The 27,047-nt window shown below is 45.0% G+C and overlaps 3 protein-coding genes and 1 long non-coding RNA gene across 5 annotated transcripts in view; 1 reads left to right on the forward strand and 3 right to left on the reverse strand.

The window, feature by feature from the left end:
- Positions 1-613: 613 nt before the first annotated feature.
- Positions 614-9,496, reverse strand: spns1 (SPNS lysolipid transporter 1, lysophospholipid). Its single transcript, XM_085455175.1, has 13 exons — positions 9,261-9,496; positions 6,352-6,570; positions 6,114-6,179; positions 4,753-4,889; positions 4,520-4,671; positions 4,106-4,172; positions 3,875-4,017; positions 2,708-2,860; positions 2,407-2,596; positions 2,101-2,166; positions 1,793-1,891; positions 1,517-1,685; positions 614-1,411 (listed from the first exon to the last, which is right to left on the reverse strand). The coding sequence occupies exons 2-13, from the start codon at positions 6,560-6,562 to the stop codon at positions 1,344-1,346; spliced, it is 1,521 nt and encodes a 506-aa protein (XP_085311301.1). The 5' UTR covers positions 6,563-6,570; positions 9,261-9,496; the 3' UTR covers positions 614-1,343.
- A 723-nt stretch (positions 9,497-10,219) lies between these two features.
- nfatc2ip (nuclear factor of activated T cells 2 interacting protein) lies at positions 10,220-16,725 on the reverse strand. Its single transcript, XM_085455176.1, has 9 exons — positions 16,644-16,725; positions 13,864-13,962; positions 12,604-12,664; positions 12,407-12,524; positions 12,237-12,317; positions 11,909-12,149; positions 11,547-11,691; positions 10,826-10,941; positions 10,220-10,742 (listed from the first exon to the last, which is right to left on the reverse strand). The coding sequence occupies exons 1-9, from the start codon at positions 16,653-16,655 to the stop codon at positions 10,581-10,583; spliced, it is 1,035 nt and encodes a 344-aa protein (XP_085311302.1). The 5' UTR covers positions 16,656-16,725; the 3' UTR covers positions 10,220-10,580.
- A 1,808-nt stretch (positions 16,726-18,533) lies between these two features.
- Positions 18,534-27,047, reverse strand: part of sgf29 (SAGA complex associated factor 29) — a 21,121-nt gene continuing 12,607 nt past the window's right edge. Inside the window, exons 1-10 of one of the 2 annotated variants that reach the window (XM_085455178.1) lie at positions 22,346-22,423; positions 21,840-21,913; positions 21,682-21,757; positions 21,534-21,606; positions 21,062-21,126; positions 20,845-20,974; positions 20,337-20,483; positions 20,216-20,251; positions 19,501-19,663; positions 18,534-18,932 (exon numbers count right to left, since the gene is read on the reverse strand). In XM_085455178.1, coding sequence (XP_085311304.1) covers positions 18,816-18,932; positions 19,501-19,663; positions 20,216-20,251; positions 20,337-20,483; positions 20,845-20,974; positions 21,062-21,126; positions 21,534-21,606; positions 21,682-21,757; positions 21,840-21,905 — 873 coding nt within the window. In that variant the 5' untranslated portion in view covers positions 21,906-21,913; positions 22,346-22,423 and the 3' untranslated portion in view covers positions 18,534-18,815. Of the gene's footprint in view, positions 18,933-19,500; positions 19,664-20,215; positions 20,252-20,336; positions 20,484-20,844; positions 20,975-21,061; positions 21,127-21,533; positions 21,607-21,681; positions 21,758-21,839; positions 21,914-22,345; positions 22,424-27,047 lie in introns of those variants that run through there. The other variant, XM_085455180.1, reaches the window with a different exon arrangement.
- The window catches only part of LOC146712051 (uncharacterized), a 2,503-nt gene continuing 1,851 nt past the window's right edge, over positions 26,396-27,047 (forward strand). Inside the window, exon 1 of the long non-coding RNA XR_014920238.1 lies at positions 26,396-27,047. This exon is cut by the window's right edge and continues 1,425 nt beyond it. This is a non-coding gene — a long non-coding RNA (uncharacterized LOC146712051).

Consider the following 27,047-nt stretch of genomic DNA (forward strand, 5'->3'; position numbering starts at 1 on the left):
GTTTTGGTCAAAACAAAACATTTTTTCCACTTTTGACATTATATCAAATAAAATTTAGCATTTAGCTAATTTGATACTTTTTAAAATTCATTCTAACATATTGATCAGTTTTAATATTTAATTCAACAATAATGTAAGTAAAGCTGCTATATTTAACACTAAAAGTATTCAATAAAATAATGACTGTAGTAGTTGATTAATATAAAATTATTTTAATTTAAGAGTAATATACAAATATTGTTTTTATTTATCTAAACCTTCTTTATTATCATGGATTTTAAATATTTGACACAAATATTTATCATTTTTATTGTAAATTTAAAAAAAAATCATATATATATATATATATATATATATATATATATATATATATATATATATATATATATATATATATAAATGATAAATATTTGTGTCAAATATTTATCATTTTTATTGTAAATTTAAAAAAAAATCATATATATATATATATATATATATATATATATATATATATATATATGAATGATAGTTAGGATATGCTTTTGCTAGATTATTGATTGTTAAATGAATTATGAGAACGTCGACGCACAGCTGTGATCATAAACATTTCCATTGTAAACACACACAAACAGCAGGTTCATTTTCCTTTAATAATTCAGAAAAGTTCAGAAAAATTATTCGAGGTTAACATTCAGTGAAAAGCCGTTTCCTCCGGGGGGGGGAACGACAACCGTAACCATGGAGTCAGAGTCGCCAAGGACAGTTTTCATGTGTCAGTCATGTTGGAAGGAAAATGTAATAAAAACATTTCAAAAAAAATTTAAAATTACATGTTTACAGTGTCCAGGGATGGGGTCAGAGGTCAGGGGTCAGGCCTGGGGTCGGGGGCCGACGTGGGATTCAAATAGAGGCTCTTTAAAACCATGAGAGGTGAAACGGTCGAGGCGCTGAAGGAAACAGGAGAGAGTTAGTGTTCTAACTAAAACAGCTCAAACGCGCTTATCAAAGTGATTAACGAAGCTTCTGCTGGAAAGACGCGAGAGCACGACGTCATCCGTCTTTCTGCCTCCGGGCTGATCACAGATCAGCTGCTGAGTGATGACAGCGGGGTCAGTAAAGTCCACGGAGCAGCTTCGGTCGAGTCTCGACGCCATACGCGCTCTGAAACGTGGCCGCCGAGCCGAGAGGCGAGCTGAAGAACACGCTGTCCTCAAGCCTTCCTGGCAGAAAAAGTTATAAAAAGTAATCAAATCTGCAAAAATAAAAAGTGTCCTGAAGCGTTTCTGCACGGCAGAGAGTCTGCGACACCGACAGGTGAGACACAACCAGCCGCAGGTGGCGAAGAACCTCCGCCAGGTTCCTCAGATCAGGACGCTGGACACCGGAACCCGAGTGGAGCGCCCGCTTTTCGGCACCACGATCGGCTCATCTGTTAAAAACAAACAAACACGACAAGTGTTAGGAGTCACGGCAGAAATGATGTCACAATTTCACCTCCAATCAGCTGCGAGCACAACACACAGGGGCGTCTCACCTGTGGGGGCGTAGTTCTCGGCTCGCTCGCGGTCTCTTTCGATGTAGACTGCGGTCCCGAGGAAGAAAGCTCCGCCCACCACAGCCACAAAGGCGCAGAGCAGCATGGAGAACTGCAGAGACCGAAACTGCCACAGGAAGGAGTCGTTCTTCCTCAGAGAGTCGGAGATCTGACACAGGAAGAGGAGGGGCCAATGTTCAAGATGGACGTCGATCATCAGTCAGCAACAACAGCCTGTGTGTGTGTGTGTGTGTGTGTGTGTGTGTGTGTACGTACCACTCCTATCAGGTAGGGACTTCCTGCGTCTCCCAGCAGGTGAGACACGACGATCTGCAGAGCCTCGGCTGTGGAGCGTCGAGTGGGGACGACTACGTACTGAAACAGACGGAGAATCACTCGTCGTCTTCACTTTCTTTAATATTGTAAATTCTGCATTTTAGATTCTGCATCAGCCAATCACATTTAGCTGTAATCAAATTCATTTGGTTGCTTTCAATTATTTTTATTTTTTCATGTCACCATCACGAGCTATCTGTGAGTAATCAGGAAGTTCGCGTTCGAGTCCAACAGGAGACATCTCTCACCAGAAGAATATCCGCCACGATGGCCCAGTTCATGGACAGGAACGTCTCCCCGAAGAAAATGAAGACCTGGAGGGACGAACAGAAAAGATATCAACGAACAACCAGCAGGTGGAGCTGTTCTAAAGGTGTGTCAGCCATCTTTGTGTCGTGATTAATGCTGAAACTCAAACACTGACACCTCCCACGACCCTCTGACTGCTCAGATGGATGCATGTATGGAGGCTGGACGTTAAATGGTGACGGGTGCGTGGACAGATGCGTGGACGGGTGCGTGGACGGGTGGCTGCGATTCTATGCAGGACTCACATATGTTGCGACGGTGCTCGCCTGGGCGAACATGATGGCGAGGTAGAGGAACGGTGCACAGAGGAGCAGACCGGCGGCACAGACCAGCGGGTCGGCTCGGGCCGTCTTCTTCCTCAGCTGTCGGCTCACCTGCACGCCGCTGGCCACACCCAGCACGCCGGTGACACAGGTGATGGCCCCAAAAATCAGACTTGAGGAGAAAAAAACCCCCAAACCATCAGGATGCTGCATTCCTCCATCGAGGTCGAATTTAACAAGTAACCGCCCGCCCCGCCCACCTCAGGTGTAGAGTCACGTTTACCTGTCTGAGGACTCGCAATGAGCCTCCATGCAGGGAGCCCTCTCCCCGTTGAAGACGGCCGCCCTGAAGAGGAACGTTGGCGCCCAGAGAGCCAGAGAGCCCGTCACAAACGCCACGGCCGTGAAGCCGAACGTGGACAACATGAAGCTGCGGCTGCGGAGGAGAGAGATGGAAACCAGCTGAACGTCAAAGCATTAAAACCACGGCATGGCTTTACCAAAGAGACGCCGTGACAGAACGGCGTGAGCTCGGCTGTTTTGGGGGGAGGAGAGTATTTAAGTGAATCATCGTGTGAACGTGACAGCAAAGCTCTTCCTCTGCCCTCTAACCCTTCACTGAGTCCTCATCCTCATATCCCAGTATTACAGCACTGTGACGAAACCAGAACCAAGCTGGACGCGGCCCGTCAGAGGGAGCAGAGTCCCGTTATTAAACCCAGTGAGTGGGTGAGTGTGCACAACAGCATCTGTGTGCTTTTCCTCAGCAGCGCACACGTCAGATATCACTCTTTTGTTTCAGAGTCTCAGTATTCAGTCCGTTATGCGCCATGAAGAAATGTAACGTAGGATCGTGTTGTTCACTGGGAGTAGTCGTGGATGTTGCCCACAGGCGTCTGTTCACAGGGTCGAGATCTGATGGGAACCTAAAAGCTGCTCAGACTTCAGGTTTATAAGCCGACCCGTCAGATTGACCCGGAGAACAGCTCCTCCGCCCTCTAACCGAAGACTTCACCCTCCTATCAGAAACGTGACTCAGCTGGCTTCCCTTGGCCTGAGCTGCCACGCTGTGTTCAGAGGGAACCGCATATTTAAAACCTGCAATTACACAATTACTCAGGCCCTCATCGCGTTTGCTCATTTTTGACCCGGTCATTTGCGCTTGGTAGTTTGAGTCGGTCATTACTGAAACGAGCTGGCTGTGTCCTTGTTTAGCCCACGAACAGCAGACCAGAACCTTCCTCTCCCATCAGGACGAGACCGCAGCTTCGCGCCGAGTCGTTGTCGAGATATTCAGAGCCTGCAGCTCACTGCAGCATGCATGCATGTTTCTGACTGATGGATGGAGACGATGTGATCAGTGATGGAGATTCTGTCGAACGCGACTTTATATTCTGAGCCTAGAAATAAGCTGAGGCCAGAGCGTCTTCTGAGAATAGCGGTGACCTACTTCTTGCTGAGATCGCGCAGGTCGGCGAGCCAGCTGGTCTGGTGCAGGCGATTCTCGGGTCGGGCCTCGACGGCTCCTCGTTTCGGCTCCTTCACCACAAACAGCAGCAGCAGCACAGCGATCAGCCCCAAACCCGGAGTCACCTGAAGGAGGAAGGACAACGCAAACGCTCATCAGCTGGGGGAAACAGCAGGAGACCACACAGCTGCAGCAGATGTTTGCCTGGCTCACCCGCAGCGCCCAGTGCCAGTCCTTCGCCCTGCTGCTGACCTGCGAGCCGACGATGTAGCCGAGACCGCTGACGGGAGGAGGAGACAAAGAGAGGTCAGCTATTCGCACTTCCTGTGTGACAATGAAAACTCCCAGGAAGTTCATTCATGCTAACCACATAAATATTTTTATTTTTAGTCACTTTTAAAGCAAAAATTGTGGAACGATACAAACAGAACACTGAATATTTAATCATATCAATAATAATGATTAATAATAGTAAATGTAGTAACAAAGACTGCGAGGGAAGTTTAATGACATGGATTTTTCAGGTGCGATTTAATAAACACCAATAATATAAATATTTAATTATTTAATTTAGTTAGAATTTTGAGTTTTCACTTTCTGGATCATCGTTAACACGTCTGCAGCTACCTGCCGACAGGGATGGCAAAATAAAAGATGGAGAGCATGTTGGTCCTCTTGCTCTTCACGTAGAGGTCGGCGATGATGGTCGGGGCGATGGTGGAGTAGCTGGCCTCGCCGACGCCGACCAGGCCTCGAGTCAGCAGCAGCGCCCAGAAGTGCTGCGGCAGGAGAACACGTGCGTTTGTGGACATTCAAACCTTCACAAAAGTTTTCCTCCTGAGTTCAAACATTTCTCTCACCTCTTTGGGCGTGTAGGAGCTGGCGAGCGTCACCAGCGACCAGAACGTTATGCCGCCGCTCATGATGTACTTCCTGTTGTACCTGTCGCCCAAGTAACCAAACACAGGAGCCAGGAACATGTAGCTGCAGATAAAAACTGGAAGGAAGCACAAAGGTGAGAGCTGGAGTCAGGAAGTGAAACACCTGAAAACGTGACCAAAGAGCACCTGTGGTCATGTGACTGCAGTCAGTATTTACCAGTAACTGTGAGACAGAAAAACCCTGTCCCACAGCACAGGTGCACTCGAGAAGGTTTGTATTTAGGTTCGTTTATGGTTCCAACATGAAGACCACTTCTACCAACGTGCCAGACATGTGTCGCTCGCCAACTCTCTGAAGTGAACGACGCGAGCGGGTTTTTTTTTTTCTCTCTCTCTCTCACTTTTTTCTGCACGCGAGCCTTGTGCTTTGCGCTGGGCAGAGGGGGGCGGGGCGGTAGTTACACTCACAGTAGCACAGGAACAGAGCGGGAGGGAGAGAGAGAGCAGGGATGTGCATCTTCTTTTTGTTTTCATATTATAATTTATATTTAATTGTGTTGTGGTTTGCAGTGTTTTGTGTTGTTTCACTTTAAATTTGTAAAAGGAAAAAGCTGAAATTTTAAATAGTTGGTTTTTGTATTATACGATTTATTTATTACATTTTATGTGGAGTGAATAAATAAAAGTATATTTACGGTGGCCCCTACAGACAAAACACGTACAAAACACAACAGCAGTGCTCCAGGATGCTAGGGGGCAGTGTTGAGCTTTTGTTACCTAGAGGCTACACAAGCCAGCAAGTACCAACGACTGGATTTGGTGTGTGGTAGTAACAGGTACATGAACAATCTTTTTTAAATTATTTGAATATATATGAGTGCCTGTGTATAAATACACAAACAATACACACATGCTTTCAATTGTGTCATTTAAGTGATCTAGTAGCTCTGCTTTGAAGTTCAGTTCATGCTAGAAATGTGTTTTGGAGTTTGTACGTGTTTTGTCTCTAGGGGCCACCGTATACATTTATATATAAACATATAGAAATAAAACCACGTTTTTTTTTTACATTATAATTCCTTTTGTGCATAATTTTATATTGTTGTTGTTAATAAATTAATTAAAGCAACAAAACAACCTGAAGAGCCGGTTCTCTAAAAACAGCCGTCACTACAACGGGCACAAATTCTTTAGTCTGACGCTCAGTCAAGTAACACGTGACCATAACCATTAGCAGCTCATCGTGTTTGTCTGCAGCAACATTTGTGCTGAAAGAAAACTTTCTTTTCATGAAACATGAGTCCTGCTACATGATGAGGGGGTGGAGTTCTCCTCCTTACCTGTTTGAAGTAAGCCAGACTCTGTGTCGCTGATCCCAAAGTAGTGCTCTATGTCAGGGAGAACACCTGGTGGACAAAACAAACGTCATTTACTTCACTCATATTTCACTCACCTGCACCTCTGGCATCAGAAGCAGGTGTTACAGAAATAACTTCCACGCATGCATTGGACCAACACGTGAATCTTCGCACGCATCGCTCACGTGAATGTGAACAAACGTCCCCGGCAGCAGCGTACCTGCCACGGTGAACCTGTCCATGTAGTTGAGCAGGTTGATGTAGCAGAGGACGAAGACGATCACCAACGCCCGGCCTCTGGACACCCCGCTGGGCGACTCCTCATCTGGCTGCTGATTGGCCGTCGCGGTGCCCTGATCCTCCGGACCTTCCGCCTCGCTGTCAGAGGAGAAGAACGGAGCAGAGTCCGACATCGGCTCGCCTCGAGACATGGCCGCCGCTGGAGAGAGATCAGATAGTTATTACTCACTGATCCGTCGCACTGACCCGCGGGGGCCACAGGGCCCCGTTCTGGGTCCTCTGCCAGACGGACGCTTCACTAAATCCTCCTCCTACCGGTGGTTCAGTCCGTTTGTTAGCAGGATCGCTCAAACAGGTGTGACTCCAAACTGATATCGAGACATCGCTCACCTGCAGCAGACAGCAGGAAGTGACAAAGTCACGCAACAGCGAGTGTGAAATGTTTGCTTTCCATGAACAGCTCGTCGAACGCGATGTTCTTCCTTCGTTGGCAGTTATACTGCTCACAGAGCAGAACTACATGGATACAGTTAATATGTGTATGAAGCCTAAAAGTGCAAACGCGTCTTCAAAGAAGGTGAAACCATGTGAAGTTTGTGTAAATGGTGGTGTTCATGTTTCCACATGCAGAGGAGGTGAACGCTGAAAAGTGGCTGGAAAATCCAGTTTATCTACTGGTGAGGTTCTTGAAACTTCCGGGTGAACACATGACGCCGTACTCGCAAACCTGCTCCGGCAGCAGAAAGCTCTGCAGGAGCTCCGAGGATGAAGGCAGGAGAAGAGGAAGAAGCGGAGAAAGGAGAAGCTGACCGAGTGAAACCGCGGCCATGTGACGCTCTACACGAGCACAATCTGCTGACACGGTGAACATCAAACGCTCTGCCGCTCTTTTCTTTTTGTTTTGACTTTATTGAATTAAAAGTGCGACTCTGAGGGGGTCCATCTCTCCCTCTGCTCAAATAAAGGCACTTGGACATCAGAGGAGTGGAACTGAATGCTGGCTTTATGACTATGATTACATGCAAATAAACTGAAACAGTCCACCACCCTGGACTCTGTTCAGCACCAGTCGTCCATCCTTACTGCTCTTAAATGAGCTCATATTTGATTCAGGCTGATGTTTTGCTTTCATACAGAAGGAAGTGCTCCTGTTAAGTGACTCCAATAAAGATAAGACATGTCCAGGTGACCCTTTGCTAATCTTATTGATCAGTGGATGATTGGATCCTCATCAATACCAGGGTGCTGCTGTTGCTCTGCACTCGTGCACAAGTCAACAAAAGGCTATTTGAACAAGGCAGCAGCTGACGAGGTTAAAGGAGAGGAGAGCGAGCACAGCACCAAACTCCATTCAAATGTCTCACACTTTTTCTATTTTGCTAATAAACGTCATTCAGCTTCAACACGTTCTCAGGAATCTTGACATAAATTCAATATTAATGTTTAAAGTGTGTTTAAACTGTGCTCCGATCTCCATTCAACGTGTTCCCAATTAGGAACTTTACTTTTAAAAGGCTCAAAGAAGATTAAAGGTCTTAAAACTCGCTTCGTAATCATCACAGCTGTGTTTGTTCTGCCATCAAAGATAATAACAGTTAATGATATTGACCTGAAATGTGGTTTAATACCTTTTAATGCGTGCTGCGTTAAATTCGGCTCTTTTATTGCAGAGTTAGGAAATGTAGGTACAGCCAGGCAGCGCAGCAAAGCCCGAACACCAATGGTAAAATGGTAAATGGCCTGTATTTGTATAGCGCTTTACACAACCAGTCATCCACCCATCCACACACTGGTGATGGCAGCTACATTGTAGCCACAGCCATCCTGGGGCGCACTGACAGAGGCGAGGCTGCCGGACACTGGCGCCACCGGGCCCTCTGACCACCACCAGTAGGCAACGGGTGAAGTGTCTTGCCCAAGGACACAACGGCCGAGACTGTCCGAGCCGGGGCTCGAACCGGTGTTGTGCCAAAAAGTGATTGTCTGCCAAAAACTGATTTCCGGTATTTGCCAAAAACTGATTGCTCGTATTTAAACTGCTATAAGTAACTTGATGGCCTATAATATGTGAAACATATGTCAAATGCATCCCTCATGGTGGACACAAAGTCATATTGAGCCACAAACAACATTCGTGTAACAAGGTAGAAGCCGCAATCAGTTTTTGGCAGCGACTTTTATAGAACCTTTATTTATGCAGTTAAAAAAAATCTCATTAACATTAAAAATGTCTTTTGTAAGAGTAAGACAGCAGAAATGGCAGCAAATATTACAATAGTTCAGTAAAAATATTGTAAGTGGGGGAAAAGGACCGGATTGGTTATAATGTGAGTACAATAACACAGAGTTATAAAGATACTTGAAAAAACAGATAATCTTTTAATTCTATATATAACCCCTTTGTAAACGCTGTTCACCGAAGTCTATTTACCAACATACGTAAAGATATTACACATAAAAAAAATACACGGAAACATTGGAAATCACTTTTTGGCAGGCAATCACTTTTTGGCACAACACCGGCAACCTTCCGATTACAAGGCGAACTCCCAACTCTTGAACCACGATCGCCCAAAGAACATGCAAAAAAACCCTTTTATGTTACTTTTTTATCAGCTGAGATTTTTCAGAGCACATTTTAAACCTCTGCTGATAAATTCGGTTAACATTTGATTACATTTTTAAACGCGTTTTGTTTTAGCGGAGATTAAATGATAAGTTCTTGAAGGCTTCTTTAAGTAAATCACCGAGCGGTCAGCGCTGATAAACGAGTCAGGAGCAGTAAAATCTAATTATCTCCGATAAGGAAAAATCAAAGCCACCCTAAATTCACTGTTTTTTAAATGGACCTCTGCAGAGCAGGTCTGTGGGCCCGCTGTTGTTGTTTACCTGTGAGGATGAGTCAGGCTGGCGCTTCTTCTTCTTTGCTCCAAATCTTCACTTCCTCTCACAAAGCTAAGAGCTCGTGACAGACTCCATCCTGACGCCGTCAAACAGAAACACGAGCCGTGCGCCGGGTTAGAGACGTTAACGCCAACGAAGCGTTTAAAGCCCGACGCTCCAGGACAGACGCTTCTTTCCCGGCGCCATGACACCTCTGACGGCCACTTCCGCTCACATGACGCCATGACCCGCTTACCGAAATTCACGTGACAGAATCAATCCCGCGATCAGCCGTGATGTGAGTGGGTGGAGAAGCTGATAGTGGTTCAGTAACGTTCCGTGGATTTATCTCCAACCGTGAAGTGACGCAGAGTGGGTCCCCCTCCACCCGCTGATAGAAACACTATTTTTTTAAGAGTAAAACTGGGCGGAGGCTGCTTATGTCCGCTTTCATGTTTTAAATCAGGATTTGTTTTTGGTAACTTTATTTCTCATAAAACCGAAATAAAAACAAACATTTCTTAAATAGTGAATTTAAATAATAATAATAATAAAATTGAACTTTTTTTGTTGGCAAAACTTCCCTTTAAAAAAAATTACACTTTTAATAATGAAATGGTGACTTTAATGCAGACATAAAAAAGCTTTTGCTAAACTTGGCTTTTCGTTCTCTTTTGTGAAAGAAAATAAAGAAATTCTCATAAATTGGTCATTTTCTGACACACCTTTTACTTTAAAGGGTGAACCGCAGCAACATGCTAGCAACTGAAGCAATCGCGAGGTTTTTGCCGACCAGTTGGGGGATACACTTTTTTCCTTAGTGACCGGTGGTTGCCACGGTGCCAGCGACTGTAGGGCAGTGAGTCTGTGACCGGATTTGTTTGTTCCTACACGGTCACCGACATCATCACGTCCAAAAAAGCCAACAGGTCATTTCCTTCACATTTCATCAAACACTGTAAACGTCACCTTTCAGGACCAACTGTGTCCATCTTTTATTTACAGTACTCTTCCACATTCACATTGAGCCTCCAGGGCGGCCATGTTCTTGCCCTTTACAGGTGGAGGTTTTTCATCATGACCTCACTCATGCAAATAATGTGAGGTCAGCTTGTTTTGCTTTTATTTGATTTTCATAAAAATAATACTCACAAACAAAAACAGGAAGTGGCTTCAGTGTGGACACAGAAAGGTTAAAGACCTGATTGGTGCGCTTGGATTTTGCTGTCATTTTGTCCGTGTCCCATCGTCAGCACCTGACAATAAAGTGACCTCTGAAATGATCGCAGTGACGCTTAAATAAACCGTAGAGCTGAAGTGGGCGACTCAGACCCAGACTTCGATGATGTCACCGTCCTCCATGTCGAGCTGCGCCGGCGTCTGGCTGCCCGTCACTTTGGAGCCGTCGAAATGGAAGCGCACTTTCTTCTGATCCTTGTTAGACATCTTGGACACGTACTGGAAGAAGATGGACCTCAGCGGCGCCTCCTGAGGAACAAACAGACGGCGTCATTACATCATCGGCGTTAACGCCCTGCTGTGAGAAACAAGGAGAAGGAGGAGGTACGAACTCTGTGCAGAGAGAACTCCTGAGAAGAGTCTCTGTCTTTGCTCTGCAGCCTCACAGTGATGATGCTGCCATCACCGTCTGACTGGCTTCCATCCTCCGCCGCCATGACCACACACTCTGAACACACAAAGAAGAAAACATTTTGCACTCTGGGACTCCATCAGAGCAGCTTCACATGAATCACAGTTCAAAATAATCCTTCTTTGTCTGATATCACCCTCTGGCCACACACAGGAAACGGTGCTGGGCAGAACCCTTTCAACATAAGAGTCCCCTGCTCAACACAGTGAGCCAGTTAATCTTTATTATCACCGAGCTGCACACCAAGACAGCTTCAGGACGGTGGGAGCTGTTATTGTGTCGCTGATGGAGGTGGTTACACCTCTGAAGCAGTTTTTCTGTCCTCCTGCACTTTAAATGTTTTCTGGTCTTTTACTGTTGCTGAGCTGCTCGGTGCGTTCGCTCTGTTCTGATTGGTGATTTGGTCTCTCGTACCGTTTGATTGGCTTGTTTTGGTCCTTCACCCTGATGATGACCTCCCCCACCTTCACCAGCATCTCTCTGGACCTCACGTTGAGAGTTTCAGTGAACAGCAAATACAACAACTACCAGTTGAACCCGTGGAATCGACCTCGGATCTTGTTGAGCGTTTGTTTAAAATCCACGGTGACGCCGTGCGGAGGACAAACTGCAAACAGGGGCTCTTTGCGTTTGGGACTCACCTATAATGTCGGCGATGCCGAGGCCGAGCTCGCTGATGGTGGCGCTCGTCGGCAGCTCCTCTTCCTCCCTCAGCAGCAGGAGGCGAGGAGGCGGGACATTTAGGATGACAGACAGCTGCGTCACCACATCGCTTAAAGGCGTCGACTAAAAAAAGAAAATCAATCAATCAATAACTGACAGGATGCTTAAACATACATTACGTTAAAAGGGCCCATAATCCTCTGGGTTGGGTGTCTGGTCCCCGGGTCAGTACTTCTCAATCAATGTGACTCTGACTGCTGTGGAGGCGGAGCTTAACACACCTGCTGAAACGCGGCACAGTGGCCTTTTATTAACCTGCGCTGCTGTTACCTGTACGTACCGACAGCACCGGGATCTTGTGGATCTCAGTCCTGCAGCGGATCTTAAGCGGGATCTCTCGCACTGAGGAGCTCTCTGACTCCGGCTCCGGGCTCATGATGATGACGTCATCGTCCTCATCGTCGTCCACGCGCACATACTCAGGATGTGACACGGGAGGACCTCGGCGCCGTCTCGACAGGCCGCCCTGGGGCTCTGGAGAGAGGAGGGAGCTCACCGCCCGGAGCTTCTGGTCGATCTCACTGAGGCGGGAAACAAAAACAAAGCCAGCGCTGATCTTTAGCGGATGTGTCTGGAGAACGAAACAGGAAGCACACACGCGGACTCACCTGAGCTTCTGTTTCATCGCCCTGGACTGTTTCTGTACGGGACTCTCTGGAGGAGGAGGGGACGGACAGCGCACGGCGTCTCTGAAATAAAGCAAGAGGCTCAGCAACGAATTCAAACTAAACTCGGCTTAAAGTTCGGAAGCTCGGGCACGATGCGGGTTCTGACTCACGGCCGCTGCTCCGCCTTCTTCTGCACGTGTTCATCTTCGGAGTCGCTGAGGGTGACGAAATGCACCGGCTCGGTTCGAGATGAAAACTCCAACAACAAACTGTCGTCTGCGTCGTCATCTGCTCACAGACAGGAAGTGGTTAAAGCCAGAAAATCACCCGCTCCTCTGAGCGTGGATAAAAGCGCGTCAGCTGTTACCTGTGTCGGTCTTTTCAGTGAGCAGCGCTGCCGTCGGCTTCAGCTTCAGACTGCTCTTCACCTGCAGACACAAAACACAGGATCAGGACAATCTAGTTCATGTGATACAGGTTGATGTTGCATGAAGATGTATTTAAGCCCCTCCCACTGAAGGGACACAGCACTGCTCTACAGTGAATCACAGCTTAATGTCTGAGGAATGCATGACACGTCATTTATATATATGTACAATTTTTTTTTACATGTTTTTCAATTCAATTTGACTCACAGAGGAAAATCACAAGAACAGCTGATAGATTAAAGTATCATATCTATCTAATAGACTCCAGTTTGTGCATGTAAATGGAGAGTCCTCTTCACCCACTGAGGTTAATTATGGAGTTCCACAGGGTTCAGTGCTAGGACCAATTCTGTTTACATTATACATGCTTCCCTTAGGCAGCATCATTAGAAGACATAGCATACATTTACACTGCTATGCTGATGACACCCAGCTCTATCTGTCCATGAAGCCAGATAACACACACCAATGAGTTAAACTGCAGGAATGTCTTAAAGACATAAAGACCTGGATGGCCGCTAACTTTCTGCTTCTTAATTCAGATAAAACTGAGGTTATTGTACTCGGCCCTGAAAATCTTAGAAATATGGTATCTAACCAGATTCTTACTCTGGATGGCATTACCTTGGCCTCCAGTAACGCTGTGAGGAACCTTGGAGTCATGTTTGACCAGGACATGTCCTTCAACGCACATATTAAACAAATATGTAAGACTGCTTTCTTCCATTTGTGCAACATCTCTAAAGTTAGAAATATCCTGTCTCAGAGTGACGCTGAAAAACTAGTTCATGCATTTATTACTTCCAGGCTGGACGACTGTAATTCATTATTATCAGGATGTCCAAAAAACTCCCTGAAAAGCCTTCAGCTGATCCAAAATGCTGCAGCAAGAGTCCTGACAGGGACTAGAAAGAGAGAGCAGATTTCTCCTGTTTTGGCTTCCTGTTAAATCCAGAATTCAAAATCCTGCTCCTCACATACAAGGTCTTAAATAATCAGGCCCCATCTTATCTTAATGACCTTGTAGTACCATATCACCCCACATAATGTATTTTACTGAGTTTCTTCTGACAGAATCCAGCTCCTCTGAAGTCTGACAGCTGAAGCTCAGAGATACAGTGTGATGTATGATTCTTGGTCCATGTTGTCCGGCTCACTTTAATCCAAACAAGCTTCCATGGCTCTTATTGGCTCCTTACCTTGTTGGAGTAGATGGGCACGGGGACAATGGCTGACGGGTCGAGGATGCGTCGGCGCTTTGGCGGTGGCTTTGGGAGTGGAACGTCGCTGCTGTGAACCTGAGAACAGAGACAGAAGTAAGAGAAACGTCCAGCACGAGACGCCTTCAACAGACACCAGGGGGCAAAATATTAGGAACACTTCTATAACGTAAGGCAGCACAGGACTGGGGTTATAGTTAACTAAAACTAAACTACGAATAAAACTAGATGTCAACAAAATATTTTTGTTAACTAAGATACAAACATAAAGTCTACACTAGACAAAACCAGCCAGGAGTAGTCCCGGGGCAGACCCAGGACACACTATATCTCTCGGCTGTTCCCCCGGACAAGTTGGAGAAGGTGGCTGGGGAGGTGGGAAGTCCAGGCTCCTCTGCTTAGGCTGCTGCCCCCGCGACCCGGCCCCGGATAAGACGAAGAAGATGGACGACCAGAACCACTTGAACCAACGTTACTACAGTTAACTAAAGCTAAAAAACACCGTTAGTAAAAAGAGCTTTATTTAAAGTTTAACTTCAGTGCTCAGTGGGAGCAGCATGCTCAGGCTCAGCAGTCAACCCTGCTTAAAAGCACTTTGCTGACTTTAAACACCTCCACCACCATCACGCCAGGTTCCTCTGATAAAAGTGTTTGATTCTTCTGCTTTAATTAAATATCACAGATGTATCTAATAAAGTGGCATGTGAAAGCATGTGTTCCTCAAAGCCCCAAAGTTCACACAGAAATGTCACAGTACTGAGTTTAAAAGTGAATCTTCCTGCTGCTCCCTGCAGAGATCACCACAGCAGCTCATGTGCCTCCTCCTATCCCAGCACACTCCTCTGTCACTCCAGCCCTGCAGCTCCATCGTCATCCTCCGCACATGCTCAGACCATCTCAGCCTCCCTGACTCTGAGCTGTCCCTCTGATGTAGTGATGGGATTTCCGGCTCTTTTTAGAGATCCGGCTCTTTCGGTTCGGCTCACTAAAAAGAGCCGGCTCTTTCGGCTCCGAACCGGCTCTTCAGGTTGTTTTGTTGCTTTAATTAATTTATTATTAACAATAATATAAAATTATGCACAAAAGGAATTACTAACGTAAAAAGTGGTTTTATTTATATATGTTTATATATAAATATATGCGGTGGCCCCTAGAGACAAAACACGTACAAACTCCAAAACACATTTCTAGCATGAACTGAACTTCCAAAGCAGAGCTACTAGATCACTTAAATTACACAATTGAAAGCATGTGTGTATTGTTTGTGTATTTATACACAGGCACTCATATATATATTCAAATAATTTAAAAAAAGTTCATTTACCTGTTATTACCACACACCAAATCCGGTCGTTGGTACTTGCTGGCTTGTGTAGCCACAAGATAACAAAGGCTCAACACTGCGCCCAGCATCCTGGAGCACTTCTGTTGTCTTTTGTACGTGTTTTGAGTTTTTATGTGCTTCTGAGTTTTTATATGATTCTGAGTTTTTACGTGCTTCGGAGTTTGTACGTGTTTTTACGTGTTTTGGAGTTTTTACGTGTTTTGGAGTTTGTACGTGTTTTTACGTGTTTTGGAGTTTGTACATGCTTCAGAGTTCGTACGTGATTTGAAGTTTGTATGTGCTTTGTCTCTAGGGGCCACCGTAAATATACTTTTATTTATTCACTCCACATAAAATGTAATAAATAAATAATATAATACAAAAATCAACTATTCACATTTCAAGTTTTAACTATTTAAATTTTCAGCTTTTTCCTTTCACAAATTTAAAGTGAAAAGAACACAAAACACTGCAAACCACAACACAATTAAATATAAATTATAATATGAAAACTAAAAGAACATGCATATTCTCTGTCATATGGACCTGCATGAATAAACTTTCTCAATCCTTTATCATCTGCAACCGAAAATAGTTGTGGATGATTACTATACCTTTCTAATGTTGTTGTCCCTGCCTCTCTTTCTCTCTCTCTGGCTCTGTTCCTGTGCTACTGAGTGTAACTACCGCCCCTCCCCCCTCTGCCCAGCGTAAAGCACAAGGCTCGCGTGCAGAGTGAAGCGGGAAAAAAGTGCGAGAGAGAGGCTGAGAGAAAGAAAAAAAAAAAAAAAAAACCCACGTGATGGCTCGCGATAAGGAGCCGGCTCGCGTCGTTCACGTCAAAGAGCCGGCTCTAAGAGCCATTTCGTTCGCGAACGACCCATCACTACTCTGATGGACTCGTTTCTGATCCTGTCCCTGCTGTCCAACATCTTCACCTCGGCCTCCTCCGTCTTCAAACCACGTTAAAGCTTCTTCCCCCTCGCGCTACTCTCCACCTGCCTGTACTGGTATTTCCCCCTGTCTAGTGCACCGTCTGTTGTTTTGCGTAACTGACCCCAAAACAAACCAAACATCAACAAGAAGTTTAAAAGTGATTACATTTGTTTAAAAGCAGAGCTGGGTTGTAGTTTAACCTCGCAAAAAGCTTTCAGCGATCCTCGGCGCAGTTTTTCTGTTGTCTTAACGCCATCGGCAGAAACAAGAAAGCGAAACTATACCTGACTTTTATTTTGAAGCGCTCTGATTAAGGTTAGCTAACGTCGCGCTAACGCACAGTTAGTCGATTTAAACGGACTTTCCGCTAAAGCTGCTCACCTCCGTCTTCCTGTAGGTCTAATCAGGAGGCCCCTAACCTTCTAATTAAACACAACATTCATGATTTCAGTAACGTTTCATCACTAAAAAAGCACCAGCAGACCTGTCACCCACTCACCGCTTCCGCCATGTTTGTTTCTTTCCGCGGGGCGCCGCAACATTCACGGACTGTGGGATATTCTGCCTCAGTAGCGGCAGTGCTGCCTTCAAGGACTCTAGTGGATCCGTAACTGTAAAACTTGTAGATGCAAACTAACAACAACTGATATCAGACACACTGAAGGAAAAACTAAGGAACCAGTTTCAGTATTTTCAAGGTTATTTGGAATTTCGGAGAAAAAACTTAAAGAAAAATCTGCTTTCTGCAGAGAAAAACAAGTGTCCAGTTTACAAGAACAAAAAAAAAACTAGCAAAAATATATTTTTGAGGAAAAAAGGTTGAAAATTGAAGGATTATAAGAAAAATTCCCAAACTTATAAGAACAAGATCAAATTAAAGTACTTTAGAGTATGGAATTTATGTGGAAAAAACAAACAGGTGAGTTTACTAGAATTAAAAACACTTCATTTAAACATGGACAAACTTATAAAACAAGCTGTGAATTTAAGAGAAATTCATATAATATTTTAATATCACAAAAATAACAAATACAACAAAATCTCATTAATATCTGGTAATATATGAAATGGAAACACTACGTTCCTGAGATCAGTGTGAATGAAAACAAAGCTGGAGATTGTCGTCCTCCAAACTGCACACTGACAGTTTGTGTGATGTTTCAGATGCTTCATTAAAATAAATAAAGAGAGGAGCACGTGCGTGGGCTCCTCGTGCTGCCAGGAGCACATTAAAAGAACTTTCTTCATGTGGAGGACTATAAATACCTCAGAGTACACATACACTGGGTTAAAAACACCACTGCACTTTACAGGAAGGGCCAGACTCGGCTCTATTTTCTGAAGCGGCTGAGGTCATTTAACATCTGTCTGACAATTCTCAGGATTTTTTGTTACGGTCAGTGCGATCCTCTATGCTGCTGCATGCTGGGGCAGCAGGTTGAGGGTCGCAGACCCCCACAGACTGAATAAACTGATCCTCAAGGCCAGTTATGTTGTGGGGACGGAGCTGGACTTCCTTAGGGTGGTGTCGGAGAGGCTGGTGCTGTCTAAGACAAAGACAATGTTGGATAACACCTCCCACCCACTCCGTGACGTGCTGGCTAGCCACAGGAGCACGTTCAGTGAGAGACTGAGATTACCCATAATGCACCACTGAATGACACAGGAAGTCATTCCTGCCTGTGGCCATCTCCCTGTACAACTAATGCACAGTTACACCCTGAGCAGCTCCTTCATCTGCTGCACCCACGATGTGGGACGGAGATTTCACAGGTCTTTCCTTCCAGCTGCTGTCGGTCTCTGCAGATGACCACACCTGTGCAGACTCACACAGTTGTAGCTGTCTCCCTGATGTGCAATTTTTCCTACTATGACAAAGCATTTTACTCTTGTTGTGTAGCACGTTATTCTATTTTTAACTTATTGTTTTTCTGAACTCTTGCTGCTCTTAAACTTGGCCACAATATTTTTGGCAGTGACCAACGTGTGGGACTAATAAAGCTTTATGTCATCTCTCTGTTAAATTTGTAAACTCTGAACATATTGTATGGTTTAAACAGTTCAGTCTGTTGCTGTCCTGGAGCAACTGTAACCCACATAATTTACTTAGGGACGAATATTCTGATTCTATTGATTGTCGTGTATTAATCTGACTGAAGCACCTGGTTTTCTTTTAACCTTCAAGTAAACACAGCTGGAAGTCCAAGCATGACCCGAGGACGGTGACCCCAGGACCTGTACCCTGCTTCTGCTCCTCGTGCAGATCACGTTTCCACGTGTCACAGCTTTTAGTTTCAAACGAGAGTCGTGTGTTTCACCGACTTCCTGTGCGTCTGTACTTTGGAGTCATGCTCAGTTTTACACAAAGAGAAGAGACGTGGACACAAACCTGTGCACAGTTTTTTTAAACAACAAACACGAACACGTAAAAAAACAAAACAGTTTGAATAAAACATGAATGAGTTTTTTTTACTTCCTGAAAATAAATTAAAAAAACGTTTTTTTCTTCTTCCTCGAGTGCTTCCTGCTGTTCAACATCTGATCAGCTGATCAATACAAATCCCACTCTGATGAGAGCTGACAAGAAACAACATCAGTCCCAGGGATACAAGCATCAGACTGAGGAACACGTGTTCTTATAAACATGGACGTTTGGTCCCACCGCCGCCGCTCACTTCTTCTTGTTCTCTTTGCAGGCGACCACGTAGCGCTGGGCCACGTTGAGCGGCGGTGAGTAACCGTCAGGGTACGACGTGTCCTCAAACAGCACCGAGTAATCGTCCTGAGGCTGCACACACACACACACACACACACACACACACACACACACACACACACACACACACACACACACACACACACACACACACACACACACACACACACACACACACACTTTATTAACAGCTCTCAGTCACAGTTTCTGTCTCTGCGGCTGAAGCAGCTGCAGTTCCTCTCATGTCCACTAGAGGCTCCTATAATGAGTCAATCCCCACAGACTGTACAGAGAAGATGGAAGCAGTGTCTGTGACATCACCCAGTGGTTTTCGGCCCCCACCCTCCTCCGCGGCGAGCTGCTGATCAGCTTTGGCTCTAAGTCGGCGCGCCATCACTTCCGACGCCAAAAGCCAACGTCACAGTAACAAAAACACGAATGTTTGGAAACCAGAGGATGACGTGACAGTGGCCACGTGCATCTTTTATCTACAGTCTATGCAGAAGCTATAACGACTCTGGAATAAACGTTACACAGAATAAACTCATAGAGGATAAAACATGAAAAGACTTTTATTAATCGGCGTTCCCTGAGCCGAGGCTGACCCGTCACAGACGCGCCTGTCAAAATAAAACCTCACCCTGTGCGGCGGCGTGTGGATGAGCGCTCGGTAGAAGCAGGTGGTCTGAGGGTAAAGGGCCAGCACCAGCTGGTCCTTACTGAACAGCGCCTCGGGGTCCGTCTCCGGGTTGGCTTTCCACTGCGGCAGAGGGATGATCCGCCGTCTGCTCAGCATGTGCCGCCTGCTCGCTCAGAAAACAAAGAAGAAGAAGAAGAAGGAGGAGCAGATTTGTCACTTTTAGAGAACAAGCTGCTGAGATTCTCCCACAGACCCGGCACAGTTTACTCCTCTGTGACAAGATCAACACACGTTTCGCGCGCTGAAACATACAAGCCCCGCCCACAATCACTGCATTCATGAATGAGTCAGAGGCGTGGCAATCAGGTTTAAACCGTCCCATATAAACCAGCCTCTGATTTTAACGTCTGTACACTGATCTGAATAATGATGGAAACTGAAAATGGAGGAAAGTCCACGAAAAACAGGCGAAGGGACAAAAATCTGCAGCACGAGAACGACTCTAAGAAGAAAGACGACGAGGAAAAGCGGGAGGAGGAAAACACTGAGAAGAGACGAAGAACCAGAGCAGATGTAAAATCCTATAAACACTTGCTTCTGGCTAAAGCTGGGAGTCGTACTCGGCCTCGCTCACAAAGCCTCGCTGCGGTCCGAGCTTCAACGTGAAAGCCCTTCACGTTGTTCCTGTCAGAGAACATAACGAAGAGGAACTCACTCTTTGCCCTCCTCGTCGATGTCGTCCACTTCGTACCTGCAGGGGGAGCAGAGGAGGCGTCAGAGGCTGATGATCGCATTACACCACACAGGCGTCGCCACAAACGGTCACGTGTTCTTACTTGTTGGTGGAATGGTTGTAGCTGACCACCTCAGCCAGGATCCACTGCTCGTCGCCCTCCACGCTCTTCACCCTCGCCGCCACCTTGTCTCCCTGTTTGGCTACGTAGTCACTGCTCGCAGGGGTCGCCCCGCACAGAGGAGGAGGGCTGGAGAGGGAGGAGTCACAGAGAAGATGCTACCTCAGAAAGTCAGCCGGAGCACACCTGAGCATCGGGTACAAGCTACCGACAAGCCGGTGCCGCTCGCTGCTCATGGCGGGAACAGAAGAGACACTCGGCGGATAAACGTGACGTCCTCGTTTTTAAAGAGAAGATGCCTCACCACCACCGTTTAACGTGATGGTGAAAGAAACGCATAAAAGCCTGAAATAAAGACGTGACCTCACAGGAAGCCTGGGCGAGGACACAAAGCTGCTCTTTAACACCATCTGAGGTGTTTCCATGGCGCTGTGGGGACGTCACTAGAGCCCAATATTGTGGCCACCGGCGTTGGGGCAGTACCACCTACCTCTCCCCCGGCTTCCCGATCCACAGAGGAAGTGTCATGGCCGACTGCTGGAGGAGCGTCATGAGGACGCCACGCCTCATCGTCTTCCTGGGAGGGTCACTGTCGCTGTAAACGCCCGCCATCTTTGCAGCTGCAGACAGACAGACAGGTGAGTTTTGTGTCACATGAAACAGGAAGTCCAGCTGCAGATGTGAGAGGCCGAATACCGGACACGCACCTATCCGCCGCTCCTCCAGCAAAGACTTGATTTCTGCGATCTTATCGAGGGCGTGACGCAGAATGCTGAGAGGCGGAAGGAAAAGACACAAAAGAAGAAGAAAAAGGTGATTTTCACTCACTCTTAGTAGAAATGTGAAAACGAACAGGCTAGAAAGGCGACATGAACGGAAACCCGAGCTCAGGTTGTTGGGCCGCCTGTTCGTGCAGTGACCTCACAGCAGCCATATTACTGGTCACATGATGTCATTAAAAAGGCTCCAACAGAGTCTCAGTCTGTACTCAGAGGAAATTACTGCTTATTGCGCTTCAGTCATGGTGTTCATGCATCTGTCCCCCTTTATTTTTTCATTTGTATAACCTTTATTTAAACAAAACAGTAACAAGCTTGAGACTGGAAGTCTCCTGTATAACATATAAGTGAGATCACCATGATATTTAAAGGTTAAAGGTCATGCTCAGTGGCCTCTCACCTGCACTCCGCCTCAGCGTCTGCCTTGGCCGTGGTGTAGAGCCCCCTCAGCTTGGTGCGGTAGTATGGAGAAGCTGCAGGAGACACACGTCCACGTTTAGGACCACACGACAAATTCAGCACATGTGCTCAAAGCTGCTGACACTCACTCTTGTTCTCAGTCTGCATCCTCTCGTGCGTTTTCTGGATGTTGAGCAGGTTGTGTTCACTGCGTGACCTCTCCTCCTGAAGCGGGCCGAGTGCAGGTAATTAGGATGTGATCAAAGCTTGACCTGATCAATCACAAAGGAAGCGGATCAATACTGACCTGTGTCTGCTTGATGAGCTGGTGGAGCTCAGTGAGCAGCTCCGCAATCTTGGGGTCAGCGGACATGATTTAACCTGTGAGGATGTGGAGCATCAAACAGCAGCGCTTAGTTACAACATACAAAACCTCATTTAAAAAACGTCTACTTTAAGGCGGTTTTAATGACGGTGAACACTTCACAAAGCACAAATAGTCTGAACATTTCGATCACCGCGGTCATAACATACTGGATATAAAGTTCCGAATCAATACTCGTATGTAACATAACTGAAGTAGTGCTCTATGTGTGTTGGGTGTTTTCTGGAAAACACGGGATGTCTTAAATAAAAGATTTCTGAACGGGGTTTGGTGTAAAGTTCGCTACAGACAAAAACGGCTCGGAAATGCTTCGTAACGCCAAAAATCGGATTAAAGAAAACCATTAGCAATATATATTCAACTCAGATAGATCAATGATCGGAATAAGCGTCATATTTCCCTCAAAACCAGCTCCCAAACCTCCTCACCGAGCTGCTTTCTTCTATTATTTGCGCTCAACTCAGGAACCGCAGGTACTGGCCTTCTGTTCTTCTTCTTTGGTACTAATCGTGTGCAGCAGTTTCGGTGAACACACTGCTACCAACTGGGCGGAGTGTGGTACTACAGACACGGGGCGCTTAAAAAACGTAAACATTTTACTTTAAAAATTGTATTTCTTTTTGTTGTACTTATGTGACTTTATTATACCCTTTGTAGCCATTCATTATTTATCTGTAATTTATTTGTGTGCAGTTATTTTCTGGTTTTTAAAGATTTTCCCAGCTCTTTGCTGTTATTTTTTTGTGTACAAACATTTTGTCTCTTTCCCGTTACCTGTGCTGTTTACAGTTGCCTCTGTGGTAATCTAGTGTTTCCTTGGAGGAAATTTGTGATCCTTTGTCAAGATATAGGCTGGGGTAAGAAGAAGGAGACAGAGCGAGTTTAAAAATGGAAATTTACAAGAAAGAAATATTTAAGAAATATTAAACAGAAAATGTGTGTGTGTGTGTGTTTTTGTGAACTTGCAACTATAATGTCACAAATTCCAGTTTCTTCTCTCCTAGCCTGACCCTGTGTTTTGATTTATGTTTTTTTACTGAGTAATCTGAATCTGGAGTCTGTCCCTGCTGTCACAGGGCGAGAGGAGGGATAAACCTTCCACAGATCCCCTTCATGTTAAAAAAAACGCTTTTTTAAAAAAAAAAAACAGACCAGGCCGATACCAGGATTCACCATGGCTACGAGTATATGAAGAGCAGAGCCACGTTCGAAAGAAAGATGGAGTCCATGGCTTTAAAGATTCAGCCATAAACTGAAGATAAAGATCAGATTCAGTTTTCTGGTGGACGTGTGATCCATGTGATCCATGTGATCCACATGTTTGATAACTGCACACATTCACGCTCTGCAGCCTCCATTAAAAGCATCAACGCTCTTAGTTTCCTCGGGTTTGTCTCTATCACTGCGATTGATTACAGTGATGGACAGATGCAGTGATTGATCGCTGATCAGTGTTTCTGGGTCTGAAGCTTCATTAAACTCACATCGATCACTGATTGATCAGGCCGATTGCACTAGCCAGTATTTTATCTAAGGTGTTAGAAAGAATCCTGTTTGATAGAGTTAGTGTGTTCATCTCTTCTCTGGATAATCAGTTTGGCTTTAAACCAAAGCACGGCACTGACATGTGCATATATGCACTCAAGGAAATAGTCAGTTTGTACAGGGCTAAAAATTCATCTGTCCTCATGTGTTTCATTGATGCCTCTAAGGCTTTTGATCGAGTGAACCACAGAAAACTTTTTGATAAATTGAAGACACGGGGAGTTCCTCAATACATCGTGAGGATTCTCTCTTACTGGTACGCTCATCAGAACATGCAGGTTAAATGGGGAAGCAGTATTTCTGCCCCCTTTGGTGTCAGCAATGGTGTCAGACAGGGTGGGATTTTGTCTCCAATTTTATTTAATTTATATGTTGATGATTTGTCCATACAGCTGAGAGCCTGTAACACTGGGTGTATATTAGGTGAAGCACTGATAAATCATCTCATGTATGCAGATGACCTGGTTGTTTTTAGTCCAAGCAGTGCTGGGTTACAGGATCTTCTTAATGTCTGTACTGAATATGGTGTGCAATATGACATTGAGTACAATGCTGCTAAAAGTGCTGTTTTGATATGTAGAACCAAGCAGGATAAACAGCTAAATTTCCCTTTGTTTAAACTGGCACAAAAAACTCTTGAAGTTCATAAAAAGGTGAAATACCTCGGTCACTTTATTACTGAGCAAATGAATGATGATGATGACATATACAGACAGCGGTGTAAGCTCTATGTGCAGGCAAATACTATTGCACGCAAATTCAGCTTTTGTTCACTTCCAGTTAAAGTGGCTTTGTTTAAAGCGTATTGCACACCGCTATATACTGCCCCCTTGTGGTCATCCTACAAACAATGTAGCATGCAGAAGCTGCATGTTGCATATAATGATGCGATGAGAATCCTTTGCAGGATACCTAGAAGTGGTAGTGCCAGCCAGATGTTTGTAGCTGTGGGTGTTTGGACTTTTAAAGCACTTTTAAGAAAGTTAATGTTCAGTTTTAGAGAACGACTGGATGGTTCGAGTAACAGTATAATTTTAGCACTTACAGATCCAACACTGAGTGGTTCCCGTTACTCATCCAGTCTCAGAAAGCACTGGTTAAAGTGTTTGTGTATTTATTGATTTATTTTAAGTAATTGTGTTTTATGTATATTATGGTTTTATATTTTTACTAATGCTTTATATACTTATTTAAATACATATATATATTTAATGGTATACCTTGTGTTGTGTGTGTGTGTGTGTGTGTGTGTGGGGGGGGGGGGGGGGGGGGGGGAGTTGTGTGTGTGTGTTTCTTGTCTTGTTTTTATGGACATGTAGTCTGCCAATAAAGATTGAATTGAATTGAATTGAATTGATCATAAATACAGTTCATTAAGATTTCAGTGTGCGAGCAGATGAAGGCCTCTGATTGGTTCTTTGATATCAGCTGCATGAAAGAGGAATAAACTTGTTCCAGGCTGAGGACAGAGTCTTCACCACTTCTGAATAGTGATGTGTCGCTCGCGAACTAAACGGCTCTTAGAGCCGACTCTTTGTAGCGAACGACGCGAGCCGGCTCCTTATTGGGAGCCATGTTTTTTCTTTTCTTTCTCTCTCTCTCTCTCTCGCACTTTTTTCCCGCTTCACTCCGCACGCGAGCCTTGTGCTTTGCGCTGGGCAGAGGGGGGCGGGGCGGTAGTTACACTCGCAGTAGCACAGGAACAGAGCGGGAGGGAGAGAGAGAGCAGGGACAACAAGGTCACATTAGAAAGGTATAGTAATCATCCACAACTATTTTCAGCTGTGGATGATAAAGGATTCAGAAAGTTTATTCATGCAGGTCCATATGACAGAGAATGTGCATCTTCTTTTTGTTTTCATATTATAATTTATATTTAATTGTGTTGTGGTTTGCTGTGTTTTGTGTTGTTTCACTTTAAATTTGTTTAAAAGGAAAAAGCTGAAATTTTAAATAGTTGGTTTTTGTATTATATGATTTATTTATTACATTTTATGTGGAGTGAATAAATAAAGTATAATTACGGTGGCCCCTACAAAACACGTACAAAACACAACAGCAGTGCTCCAGGATGCTAGGGGGCAGTGTTGAGCTTTTGTTACCTAGAGGCTACACAAGCCAGCAAGTACCAACGACCGGATTTGGTGTGTGGTAGTAACAGGTACATGAACTTTTTTTTTTTAATTATTTGAATATATATGAGTGCCTGTGTATAAATACACAAACAATACACACATGCTTTCATGCTTTCAATTGTGTAATTTAAGTGATCTAGTAGCTCTGCTTTGAAGTTCAGTTAAAGCTAGAAATGTGTTTTGGAGTTTGTACGTGTTTTGTCTCTAGGGGCCACCGCATATATTTATATATAAACATATATAAATAAAACCACGTTTTTTCTTTTTACATTAGTAATTCCTTTTCTGCTTAATTTTATATTGTTGTTGGTAATAAGTTAATTAAAGGAACAAAACAACCTGAAGACCCTGTTCTCTAAAAAGAGACGGAAAGCCCATCACTACTTCTGAAACAGGAAACCTGATTTCCTCGTGTCAGGTCTTCTCTAAACCTGCTGTCTGATAGCGGCCCTTTCAAAATAAAATCCTGCTGACTGTTGTTTTTCTGTTAGAAGAAATGGGTGGTTATCTCTCAGGTGAGAGGAGGAGGAGCCTGTTGTCGGGCGTGTGCTGCTGGTGTCGTCCGACACTGACACGACTCTGCAGGTAAACATCCTGACAGTTAATCATTACCATCTGTGGCGAGGTGACAGAGCAGCGACGTGCAGGAGACACTCAAAGGAAAAACGCCGCAGATAAACACAGCGACTCTCTACCTGCAATCCAGATGTTATTGGTTTTATTTATTGATCCCTGAAGCAGTCAGAAGGTCAGCACACACCTGACAGATAACCAAAGTGACGCCCATGAACAGCAAATATCAAGTCCAGAGTCAGGCTCAGGCAGAGTTGTGCTGTGTGTGCTGATGGGAACCACAAGCAAACCTTTATTTAAGCTGTAAAATAACAAGTCCAAACTGTGCAAGCATGCGAACAGGCACATCCTTAAAGTCACAGAGGACATCATCATTAGTCCTCTGACTTCAGAGAATCTCACCCTGGACTGCAGTCCAACATCAGGCGCTCAGATACCGGAGGGAGCAACAGAAACACTTTGGGTCGTGGCTGATGTGGAAGCAGAGGTCAGGAGGAGCCACGACGCCTGGGCTTTTTCTGATAGAAGAGAAATGACGTTTTTAACTTTTGTTGAATCAGTTTAAATATTTTCCTTCATCGGTGGAAATGTTGGAACCAAACTAAATACTGTTTACGAGCAGCAGGCAGAGCAACAGGCCCGAGCTGCTGTGGATTCTACCGCATGAGTAACAGCACCAAAAACCTCTTTAAATCCTTTTATGTGCCATCGGAGCCATCCCCGCACCGTTTTAGTGGTTTTTACACACAGTAGTGATTTTTTTACTGCAGGATTACGTGTCATGATTTTGTATATTTGGTGTATTTTGGATGTGGAGTTCTTTCTGCTCTTTGTGGATCATTTCTCGACTGTCTGTAAAAGTTTCCAGTCAGGACAA

The sequence above is a fragment of the Copadichromis virginalis genome, linkage group LG4, assembly GCF_057382275.1.
Source record: "Copadichromis virginalis isolate Kocher_CV1m ecotype Utaka linkage group LG4, C_Virginalis_male_GT1.1, whole genome shotgun sequence".
Classification (NCBI taxonomy): domain Eukaryota; kingdom Metazoa; phylum Chordata; class Actinopteri; order Cichliformes; family Cichlidae; genus Copadichromis; species Copadichromis virginalis.